The sequence below is a fragment of the Pelodiscus sinensis genome, chromosome 2, assembly GCF_049634645.1.
Source record: "Pelodiscus sinensis isolate JC-2024 chromosome 2, ASM4963464v1, whole genome shotgun sequence".
NCBI classification, from domain to species: Eukaryota; Metazoa; Chordata; order Testudines; family Trionychidae; genus Pelodiscus; species Pelodiscus sinensis.
In genome coordinates, this window is record NC_134712.1 from 40,124,627 (window position 1) to 40,136,864 (window position 12,238).

A 12,238-nucleotide genomic window follows, 5' to 3' on the forward strand; every position below is an offset into this window, starting at 1 on the left:
TGGTGGGGACCATGCTGGCCAGCCAGTAGCTGCTCCCCAAGGTTGACAGGTGCAGTGAGGGCTGCTCTGCCTGCCTGGACTCTCCCCTGCTATCCAGCACTGGGGCCAAGAGGGGTTTGGATTGGGCTGCCGCTGTAGTAGGGCCGTCCCTATGCATACGCAAAATATGCAACTGTGTAGGGCACCTGAAAATGTGGGGAACCAAATGTTCGGGTGCCCCTCTGGGCACGTGTATGCGCACAACTGCTGCAGGATTTCTCACTGTCCCCTCTCCCTGCTGCCAGATGCAGGACAGAGAGGAGTTCCCAGCCTCTGCAGCTCCACTAGGGAAGCCCTCAGTTCTGGGAAGCAGCAAAGAGGAGGGATGGAGATAAGCTTCTAGTCTAGCCCCTGTAGGAGCCGTGGGTGGAAAAAGGCAGAGGGATGCACCTGGACTCTGGTAGAGGCTGGGAAGAATCCTCAGTTGCATAGGGCCCCATAATTTCTAAGGACGGCCCTGCACTGTGGGAGAATGGGAGCCAGCATGGGAGGGAGGCGAGCTCTGCCCAATACCAGCACGGGAACCTCACCATGGATGGTGAATGGCAACAGTCAAAGCCCCTCCCTAAGCTGGCCACTGTCTTAATGGTGTGGCCACCCCCTATGGCAGGGGTGGGCAAAAGGGTGTCCAGGGGCCAGATCTGGCCCGCTAAACAGGTGGATCCAGCCCACAAAGGACCTGCTGCTTCCCCGCCCCCAAGCCAATTAGGTCTGGGGCCGGGGGAGCACCCTGAAGCCTTCTCCACTCTGCCCCCACCCTGCGAGCAGCACGGAGAAGGCTTTGCATGCTCCCCAGCCTCCAGGCCTTAATTGGCTGGGGGCAGGGAGAGCGTGAAGTCTCCTCCCGCTCTGCCAGGAGCATGTGGCACTTTGAAGCACTGCGTTCTGCTTGGAAAGGGCAGTGGGGGGCGCGGAGAGAGAGCAGAGGAGGTTTCTCGTGCTCCCCCGTCCCCAGGACAATCAGAACCTGGGGGCAGGGGAGCTGCGTGAAGCTTCCTTTGTCCTGCCTTGTCCAAAGTGCATGTGCTCCTCGCAGGGCGGGAGGAGGCTTCCTGTGCTCCCCCACCCCCAGGCCCTGACTGGCCTGGGGGTGGGAGAGTGTGCCAAGTCTCTTCCAGGGCATGGGTGCCTAGTGGGAAGGGGGGGCAAAGGGGCTCTCCCATCCCCAGACCATGATTGGTCTGGGGGTGGGGTAGCCCCATCCCTTCCTGGTTAGGCCCCGCCCCTTCTGGGATGGCCCGGGGCTACTTCCAAAATTTTTGAAGTGGCCCCCGGGGAAAAATTATTGCCTACTTCGTCATATAGTCACTCAATAGAATAACTGTCCCTCCTAGCAGCCCCCTCCCTTTCCATGTTATGGAAAAAAATCCTATTCCAGGCACATCCCATTTTCTTGGCACAAGCAACCCTCAACCTTGCTTTAAATAAGGAGAAAAGGAAGCTGTCTACCAAATTTGGTAGTCCTAGTTCTTACCATTTAGGAGGAATTCTTGAACAAACAGACTCACAGATGGACACCTAGATGCACATTTCTAAAATATATAGTAAGAGTAAGCTGATCTAAACACTGGCGTAGATATGTCTAGGTCAACAGAATAATTCTTGCGCCAACCTAGCTACTGCTGCCTGGGAAAGCAGATTACCTACACTTATGGAAAAGCACCTTCCACATTGGAAATATCTACACTATGATGCTGCAACAAGGAAAAAGTATCATATATTTCCAAACATTCACAAACAAGGGAGTTCTCAAAACAAAAGCTTAACATTCATTAAAATATTTATCAAATCCAGACTACATACCAACTGTAATTGTCAAATTAAGTATTCCTGTGACATTCATTTAATTTTTCTTTAAATTTAACAAATTATTTCATCCACTCAAACATTTAACTTTTTGCAGGTGCTACTTACATGGCCATTAGCAATATCCAATAAGTCTTTAACTCTACATCCTTTCACAGGTCCAACCTCATTGCAAATTGAATCCTCTATAATTAGGTAGGTGGCTTTGTAGGATGTGAGTATCTTATAAATATCCTCAGCAGACCTTTTTGAATACATCTGATAAATCTGTAGATTAGAAAAACATTCAATACAAAGTAGAACCATGGAAAATTAAATGCATATTAAATACACTGGGTAATCTGGAGTAAGAAGTTACATACATATCAAATTATAAAAAGACAATTATTTAAAAATAATTGTATATATTTGTTACCAATATATTTCCCTAAATATCTAAGGGAAAATATGTTTTTATAGCTGAAATGGATTTCTGGACACTAGCTTGATGTGCTGCTGGGTGGCACCATCAAGTATGGGGAGCAGGGAGTTTGGAAAAAGAGTCAGGGTCCCAGTGCTGGGGGGGTAGTGAAGGAGCAGGGAGCAGAGGAGGATGGATAGGAAGCAGTAGGTCCTGAGGGAGAGGATCAGGTGGTGGAAGGGTTGGACAGGGGGTAGTGATTGTCTTGACAATCATTTTGAGACTTTTCCTCCACAGCCCTGTATGCACGAAGACCTTCCTGAGCTCACAACTCCTCTATCATTTATTTATATATAATATTATATATAATATTATATATATATATATATATATATATATATATATATATATATATATATATATATATATATATATATATATATCCTCACCCCAGCTGGCCTAGGAATTGAGGGACTTTGGGGAACTCCAACTCCACTAGACTATCATGTGGCCTTGACATATCTTCAATATGTACAGTTTTCAGTACTCCTACACATCTTAAACATTTCATCTCAACTTCCACAATGGAAAAATGACACACTGATACCACAATATATTTATGGAATCAAATACTCACATTCTCATTTCTTTGTAGAAGATTATAATCATTATATAAAGGTAGACTTGTCACCGTCCACCCAGTACACAGCTTAATCACACCCATTAGCTGTGGGCTTCCAGCAAACACAGCAGCAACAGGAGCTTGTCTTCTGGAGAAAAACAACCCACAAAAACCAGTATCACTTCATGGGTTTAAGGACAAGGACATATTTTCTAAAATAATATTGTACATAAAGTTTAATATCCAAGTGACTCTTACAACCTACTAAGGTAAAAATCCAGTTCATGAAGCTACCATTCTGCATCTATACATTCAACTGAAATTTTGATCTTAGCAATCAATTATGAAGGCCTAGTAGCATGATCAAAGTCCTCTGTATTGCTAGGTGGAAACTCAGACATACTAGGTATGTGCAGACATACTAGGTAAGTGCAGGATTTGGTGATCATGGGGGGGACTTCAACTATCTAAACATACATTGGGAAACTAACACAGCAGGGCACAGATTATCCAACAAGTTCTTGGACTGCATTGGAGTCATTTTTTTTTATTTCAGAAGGTTGAGAAAGCTACTGGGGGGGGGGGGGGGGAGTTGTTCTTGATTTGATTTTAACAAATAGGGAGGAACTGGTTGAAAATTTGAAAATGGAAGGCAGCTTGGGAGAAAGTGACCATGAAATCACAAAGTTCATGATTCTAAGGAATGGTAGAAAGGAAAACAGCAAAACAGAGACAATGGATTTTGGGAATGCAAATTTTAGTAAACTCAGAGAGCTGGTAGGTAAGATCCTATGGGAAGCAAGACTAGGAAAAAAAAAACTGAAGAGAGTTGGCAGGTTTTTAAAGGGACATTATTAAGGGACCAAAAGCAAACTATTCCACTGAGTAGGAAAGATAAAAAGTATGGCAGGAGACCACCATAGATCAACCGAGAGATCTTACATGATCTAAAAATCAAAAAGGAGTCACATAAAAGATGAAAACTAGGACAATTACAAAGGATGAATATAAGCAAACAACACAGGTATTCAGGGACAAAATTAGAAAGGCAAAGGCACAAAAAGAGCTAAATCTAGCTAGAGGCATAAAGGGTACAAGATATTCTACAAGTGTATTAGGAGCAAAAGGAAAACCAAGGACATGGTTAGGCCCATTTCTCAGTGAGGAGGGAGAAACAATAACAGGAAACTTGGAAATGGAAGAGGTGCTTAATGACTTTGTTTCAGTTTTTGTCATGATGGATTGTGATAAGATGCCTAACATAGTGAATGCTAGTGGAAATGGGGTAGGATTAGAAGTTAAAATAAAGGAACAAGTTAAAAATTACTTAGAAAAGTTAGATGTCAGCAAGTCACCAGGGCCTGATGAAATGCATCCTAGAATACTCAAGGAGCTGACAGAAGAGGTATCTCAGCCAGTAAGTACTAGTATAAGAAATTTGTGGTAAGGTGGGAGATGGGAATGGAAAGGAGATTTTTGTGGGTCTTTGATTTAATCTTTTGCTTAAGTATTGTCTCTCTGTGGGTATGAGGAGTTTATTGATGGCAAACACAAAGCCTAGGAGAGGCATACTTTTCTGTATTTATCAAAATAAAATACACTTCTTTTCTAAGTGATAAAATTAAAAGAAAAAATGAGTTGTATCAGTGAAATTTAATTAGGTAGCCAATAATTCAGTCATGTCATGAAAAATCCTAATTTTCATTAAAAATACAAACAATAGCTATAAAAAGTGGTAGTCAGATTGCTCTTTATTGAGTATATCACAAAACAATTCCTTGTGATTAATTACTTGATGCATAATATAAATAGGCTAATGCAAAAGTCAGGAGGTATCTGACATGGCTCTACTTGCTGCCACGAAGATGTACAGGGGGTGACAAATATCCTACACTGTTATTAACAAAAATAAAAAAAATAGTTGAAACATCACAATTAACAGCCTAGCCTTTTCTGAAGATGTATAATTAAAATCACTAAGCTATTTGAACACAATGGGCCCAATTCTATCAAGTTCAGGAGCATCAATGAAATGGAAGTTGGACTGTAGGAGGGCCAAACAGGGCATGTAGTTCTCATTGGAAGACAGTTTATTTTTATAGATAAATTATTTTTTTCTTCAAGTAAGAGTCAGTTGTACTCTCAGAATTTGTTATAATCAACACAACTAGCCATGGACAAGAACAGGCACAGCCTCCAGGTCTAAGTGGAAGTCTTGAACCAACTACATGATGTTTCTATGTACTTAAATCTCTTATTTCCCACCTCAGTAGGATTGCTCCTCCCGATTGCTGAGCACACTGGCCGCAACACAGCTATGAATGTAAGTGGTTGTGCACCTTGCAGAATCAAGCCTGGTATTTGTATCTAACAATGTTTTTTGTAAATACCTATCAGGAAATTTGCTTATAAAGAACAAAGAATTTTCATATAAAGAACATTCACCATCTTAAGTCTTTTAACTGGCCATTAAGATTGGTAACTAAATTATATGAAAGCTAATCATACATAATGCAGAAGCTGCTTCTACTCCTGCTAAAATTAAATGGCAAGTTCCTATTGCTTTCAATGGTAGCAATATCAAGCCCGTAATTTCATCTTCTCTCTCTTTCCCAAACTACATGGTCAAGCATGGAGGGAAAATGCTGATTTAATAACTGTATCTTGATAAAATATGCTGTTATGACTCAAGAGATAAATGTTTTTAACAAAACAAAACACAGATATCCAGGAGTTCACACTTACTTTATCCACATCATGAGTTCTACTGTATCTGAATCATATAATTCTTGCAGTTCTGAAAGCTCTGCCATTATCCTTGGAAAATACTGAAGAAAATAAACAGAAGTTTATCACATACCATCAGAGTATACATAAGAGTACACTGCAGTCTTTATTTTCACAAAAGAAATATTGCTACAGATGACCAATTACAATTTAATAAAAAGTTCTACATTTTGATCCAAATTCAATGATTTAGTACCAAAGTATTTATACTAGGAATTAATCTGACCCCTTATTTTTAAAAAAATCCAAGGTTTTCCCCTTTGGCTTTTGAGACAGAAACTTGAAGCATAGAATAGTAAACTGAATCACAGTTGTCCCTCTACAGAGGGTAACAGTAGGTCTAACAATGATACGTAATTTAATCTGGCAATGTATTTTATTGAAGTGTCCTGCTGTCCCTCAAATGACCCCAACATAAAATTATGAAAGTTTCTGAGAGAAAATTATTATAACATTTGGATTTTTTAAACATTTTGCAATTTCCCACTGCTATGGTATAATGACAGAACCCCCTTAAACTGGATTTATATGGAGCCCTCTAGTGTCCAAACCCTTAAATAGTTTTGTTAGAACAATTTGTAGTAAAGAATTCCATAGACAATTGAACAAGTTTTATTTACTATAAATAGCTTTATATCTGCCAACCCTTTTTAGGAATTACACTTTCTCAAAACAATCTAAATGCACTGTCAGCATACGTGAAGTCAGAAAATGTGCAGAGAAAGTCTTATTGTATTGTTATACATACCATTGTATCAGGAAATCAATCATCATAGAATCACAGGACTGGAAGAGACCTCAGGAGGTCACCGAATCCAACCCCCCCCCCCCCCCGCCCAAAGCAGGACCAAGCGTAACTAAATCATCCAATCCAGGGCTTTTGTCAAGATGGTACTTAAAAATCTCTAGGGATGGAGATTCCACCACATCCCTAGGTAGCCCATTCCAGTATTTCACCCTCCTAGTGAAATAGTTTTTCCTAATATCCAACCGAAACCTTCCCCCCTATACTTTGAGACCATTGCTCCTTGTTCTGCCATCAGTCACTACTGAGAACAGCTTCACTCCATCCTGTTTGGAACCTCCCTTCAGGAAATTGAAGGCTCCTATCAAATCCCCCCCTCACTTTTGTTTTCTGCAGACTAAATAAGCCTAAATCCCTCAGCCTTTCCTCATAGTTCATGTGTTCCAATCCCCTAATCATTTTGGTTGCCCTTTGCCAGATACTCTTCAATGCATCCACATCCTTTCTATATTGGGTGGCCCAGAACTGGACGCAATCCTCCAGATGTGGCATCACCAGTGCCGAATAAAGGGGAATAATGTCTCTAGCTCTGCTGGAAATGCTCCTCCTAATGTACCCTAATATGCCATTAGCCTTCTTGGCTACAAGGGCACACTATTGACCCATATCCAGTTTCTCAACTACTGTAATCCCCAGATCCTTTTCTGCTGAACTGCTAATTTAGCCTGTAGGTCCCCAGCCTATAACAATGGTTGGGATTCTTCCATCCCAAGAGCAGGACTCTGCACTCGTCCTTGTAGAACCTCCTCAGATTTCTTTTGGTCCAATCTTCCAATTTGTCTAGGTCACTCTGGACCCTATTCCTGCCCTTCAACATATTTACCTCTCCTCCTAGCTTAGTGTCATCTGTAAACTTGCTGAAGGTACATTTCATCCCCTCATCCAGATCATTAATAAAGATGTTGATCAAAACTGGCCCTAGGACCGATCCTTGGGGCACTCCGCTTGAAACCGACCACCAACCAGACAGACCTGCTGATCACTACCCACTGTACCGGACAATCTAGCCAGCTTTCTATCCACCGTACAGTCCATTTATCCAATCCATACTTCCTTAACTTGCTGGCAAGAATATTGTGGGAGACTGTATCAAAAGCTTTGCTAAAGTCAAGGTATATCACATCCACCAACTTTCCCGTATCCACAGAGCCAGTTACCTCATCACAGAAGCTAATCAGATTGGTCAGGCACGACTTGCCCTTGGTGAATCCATGTTGACTATTTCTGATCACTTTCCCCTCTTCCAAGTGCTTCAAAATGGATTCCTTGAGGATCCCCTCCATGATTTTTCCGGGGACTGAGGTAAGGCCAACTGGTTTGTAGTTCCCTGGATTGTCCTTCTTCCCTTTTTTAAAGATGGGCACTACATTTGCCTTTTTCCAATCATCCAGGACTTCTCCCGATCTCCATGAACTTTCAAAAATAATGGCCAATGGCTCTGCAATGACATTTGCCAACTCCCTCAGTACCCGAGGCAGATGTTTATACCTTAACCACTAAAATACTATGGGTAAGATTTTGGATGCGTGTCTGATACTGTTTTGAAAAAAATACTACTGCTATACATTTTTATAGTTAGATCCTCTAATCTGACTTCCTGTACACTGCAGGCCATAGAACCTTACCATCCACTCCTGTAATAGGCCCCCATCCTCGGGCTGACATACACAAGTCCTCAAATCATGGTTTAAAGACTTCAGGTTACAGTTTAAAACTGCAAGTGACCCATATCCATGTTGCAGAAGAAGGCAACACAGACATAGGGCAGTGACTCTCCACCTTTCCAGAATTCTGTATCCCTTTCAGGAATCTCATTTATGTTGTGTAATTCCAAGTTTCACCTCACTTAAACTACTTGCTTACTAATCAGACAAAAATACAAAGTGTCACAGGACATTATTACTGACAAATTGTTTATTTTCTAATTACAAAATAAATCAACTAGAATACAATACGGTACTTATACTTCAATATAAAGAGCAGTATATCATTATAGGCAGTCTCGTCATACTGTCCATAAACTTAGCAAGATCAGTCTTCATGGCAGTTAGGTTTTTTGCCTTCACTGCTCTCCTTGGAAGGCTATTCTAGAACTTGACTTCTTGGTTAGAAACCTTTGCCTAATTTCAAGCCTAAACTTGTTGATGGCTAATTATTATCTATTTATTCATGTGCCCACCTCATCTCAGTGCAGAGAACAGTTACAATTGTCTTTTACCATCTACAAACTTAAATTGTATCAATTATTCACTCTGTCACAAGAGTAATAAGCTTTGTGGATAAGTAAGAAGTGGTAGAGGTGGTATATCCTGACTTTAGTAAAGCTTTTGACACTGTCTCATATGACCTTCTCATAAACAAATTAGGAAAATGCAACCAAGATGAAACTACTATAAGATGGGTGCATATCTGGCTGAAAAATCATTCGCAGAGAGAAGTAATCAATGGTCCAGTCATAATGGAAGTGTGTAACGAGTGGGGTCCCAAAGGAATCAGTTCTGGGTTCAGTTCTGTTAAATATATTTATCAGTAATTTGGATAATGACATAGAGAGTATACTTATAAAGTTTAAGGATGACACCAAGATGGGACAGGTTGCAAGGCTTTGGAGGACAACAGGGTTAAAATTCAAAATTAACTGAACAAACTGGAAAAATGGCCTGAGGAAAATAGAATGAAATTCAATAAGGAAAAATGCAAAGTACAATAAAACCTTTGCTATCCGCCACTCTGTTAACCAGAAAACTTTGTTAACTGGCATTGCCCCCAGCCACAATACTATCACATCTTCAGGCACATAGGCCTGGCTTGGTTTACCATGATTGACTTGACTTAATTTTTTATTTAAGAAGTACTTTAACTCAAAATAGAAATGAGAGACCAACTACAAAACTATACTATAAAACTACCAATATTAAAAACTTGAGTTTTACTATTATTGTCCATTGGTTATTCCTAGGTTGATGGAACCCGGAATTTTTAGATAACCAGAACGCCCTAATCCCCGAGCATGCCAGATAACACAGGTTTTACTGTACTTCATTTAGGAAAGAACAATCACTTGCACACATACAAATAGGGAAATGAATGCCTAGGAAGGAATACTGCAGAAAGGGATCTGGGAGACATGGGTCCATAAGTAAAATGTAAGTCAATGTGACACTGTTGCAAAAAAAAAAAAAAAACAGCATTTTGGTATGCATTAGCAGGAGTGCTGAAAGCAAGACAAGAAGTAATTCCTCTGCTCTACTCCATGCTGATTAGGCCTCAGCTGGAATACTGTTTCCCATTCTGCACACCACATTTCAAGAAAGATGTGGATAAATATGAGAAAGTCCAGAGAAGAGCAACAAAAATGATTAAAGGTCTAGAAAACATGACCTATGAGTCAAGACTGAAAAAAAATGGGTTTGTTTAGTTTGGAAAAGAGAAGACCGAGAGGAGACACAACAGTTTTCAAATACATAAAAAATTGTTATAAGGAAAACAGAGAAAAATATTCTTAACTTCTGAGGATAGAACAAGAAGCAGTGGGCTTAAATTTGCAGTCAGGGAGGTTTATATTGAACATTAGGAAGTTTTTCCTTAACTTTCAGGGTGGGTAGGCACTGGAATAAATTGCCTAGCAAGGTTGTGGACTCACCATTATTGGAGAATTTTAAGAATAGGTTAAACAAACACGTGTCCAGAGTGGTCTACATAGTACTTAGTCCTGCCATCAGTGAGGGGACTGGACTAGATGACTTCTCAAGGTCCCTTCCAGGCCTATGATTCTATGAAAACAGCTGTTACAAGAGCAGTCTGATTCCTTTATAATGTTTTGGGAGGCGCTGATCAGGCACCGTTACTAGTTCAGAAACGTTGTTGGTAGACGATGATAGCTTCAATGCTGGTCATGTTCAATGCTTCCAAGGTGCTAGTGTTCATGCGCCTATCCTCCCAAGGGATATTTAGGATTCTCCTGAGGTAGCTTTAATGATATTGTTCAAGTGCCTTCAGGTGACACTTATATCTTGTCCAGGTTTCACATGCGTACAGCAGTGTTGGAAAAACCACTGTGCAGTACACAAGGTGCTTAATCTTGGTACTGATGTCCCAGTTCTCAAAGACCCTTCGTGTCAGGCGGGCAAAAGCAGAGCTAATTTAGCTACAACTAGTCAAGAGAGAGATCTTGTGGATAGTTCTCTGAAAACATCCACTCAATGTGCAGCAGCAGTCAAAAAAGCAACTAGAAAGTTAGGAATCATTAAAAAAGCGATCGAGAATAAGACAGAGAATATCTTATTTAATATATAAATGAGAATGTTCGTATGTTTGTGCTCTAATAACTTGGACACTATAAGACCTACTGCAACCAAACTTTCCATGGGATAACCTTTCCTCCAGGAGAAGGTTTTAAGGTACTGTGGGAGGGTGTGATGAAGGCCCAATTCTCCCCTCCCCCAGCACTAGCTCCGCTGGCGGCAATGTGCTCCCAAGCCGCCGCTGTTCTGGGCCTGTGGCGCTTGCGCAGAGGCGGCATGCGAAGGACCACCCTCATGGTGCAGGTGCGCCTCAGCTGGCATGAAAACCGGCGGGCAAGTGGACCTGAGGAGAGCAGGGATGCCGGCGTGGAAAAGGGCGCTGATGGTTAAAACTGGCGCTGGGCCAGACACGGGGGAGGGGGGCAGGAGGAGAGGAAAGAGAGAAGGAGGAAGGGGGAGCGGGGTAGGCTCCTTTGCATGCTGCCACCCCCCCCCTTCCTCTCTTCCCTAACTGCCGGCCTGTGCCCCGCTCCTCCCCACCCTTCCTCCACCACCTCTCAAACGGCCACCCTGTGCCCCACACAGACAGCACCCCACTCCGCTCTACCCTTCCCCCACCACTTGCCTAACTGCTGGCCTGTGCACCATACAGACAGTGCCCCGCTCCTCCCCACCCTTTGCCCGCCACCTCCCTAACTGCCAGCCTATGCCCCACATAGACAGAGAATCTGATTTTCTTCCACCACATCTGTCCAAGTACCACCCTATCTAATATATAAAGGAGAATGTTTGTAAGTTTTTGCACTAATAACTTGGACACTGTAAGAGCTACCACAACCAAACTTTGCATGGGAGAACCTTTCATCCAGGAGGTTTTAAGGTACTTTTGAACCTGATCGGGGTCCTGCCCTGCCCCCCGCAGCACCTAAGGCCCGGGCGCGAGCTGGGGCGCCCCTCCTGTGTGTAGCATCCCAGGACTTGCTCCCTCCTGCCCACGAGGTTACATAACCAATCCCCTCCCCACCCCCTGCTGGCACACAGTGCCCCCAGCCCTATGCGCACAACAGCTCGGGCACCTGCCCTGCCCCCTGTGGCACTTGCAGCCCCAGGTGCAAGCTAGGGCGCCCCTCCCGCATGTAACCTCCCCTCCACTCGGGGTTGCTCCCCACCTGTCACCCTCCTCTCAGGAAACCAAACCCAAAGCCCACCAGCCTTTCTGCTCAGCTCTCTGGGCTTATCCGAGCAAAAGGAATCCGTGTGCCTGCTGCAGCGCAGGGCAGAGGGGCCGGGTTAAACCCTCGATGTGTTACACTGATGTGAAGCCAGCCAGCTGCTGTTCGTACTGAGAGTGGGGCTCTTCTATGTCTGGTTCCAGCCATCGGGGTTAGATATGAGCTCTGAGCTTTTGCTTCCCAAGGCAGGGCAGCTGGATCCCTGAGCCGACCTTGCAAAGAGAGGTCCCCTTGCTACTGGCTGCATGACTGCGTACTGTTCTCCTGGGGGCTGGCTGCTCGGTCTTGGGGGGAGGAGGGTCC

The 12,238-nt window shown here is 42.9% G+C and overlaps 1 protein-coding gene across 5 annotated transcripts in view; it reads right to left on the reverse strand.

Annotated features, from left to right (window-relative positions):
- DPY19L4 (dpy-19 like 4) overlaps nt 1-12,238 on the reverse strand; it is a 200,474-nt gene that overhangs the window by 11,587 nt on the left and 176,649 nt on the right. For all 5 annotated transcript variants that reach the window (XM_075920362.1, XM_014579001.3, XM_075920363.1 and 2 more), the window contains 3 exons: nt 5,613-5,695; nt 2,883-3,015; nt 1,954-2,112 (listed from right to left, as the gene is read on the reverse strand). In XM_075920362.1, the coding sequence (XP_075776477.1) occupies nt 1,954-2,112; nt 2,883-3,015; nt 5,613-5,695 (375 nt within the window). The remainder of the gene's footprint in view (nt 1-1,953; nt 2,113-2,882; nt 3,016-5,612; nt 5,696-12,238) is intronic.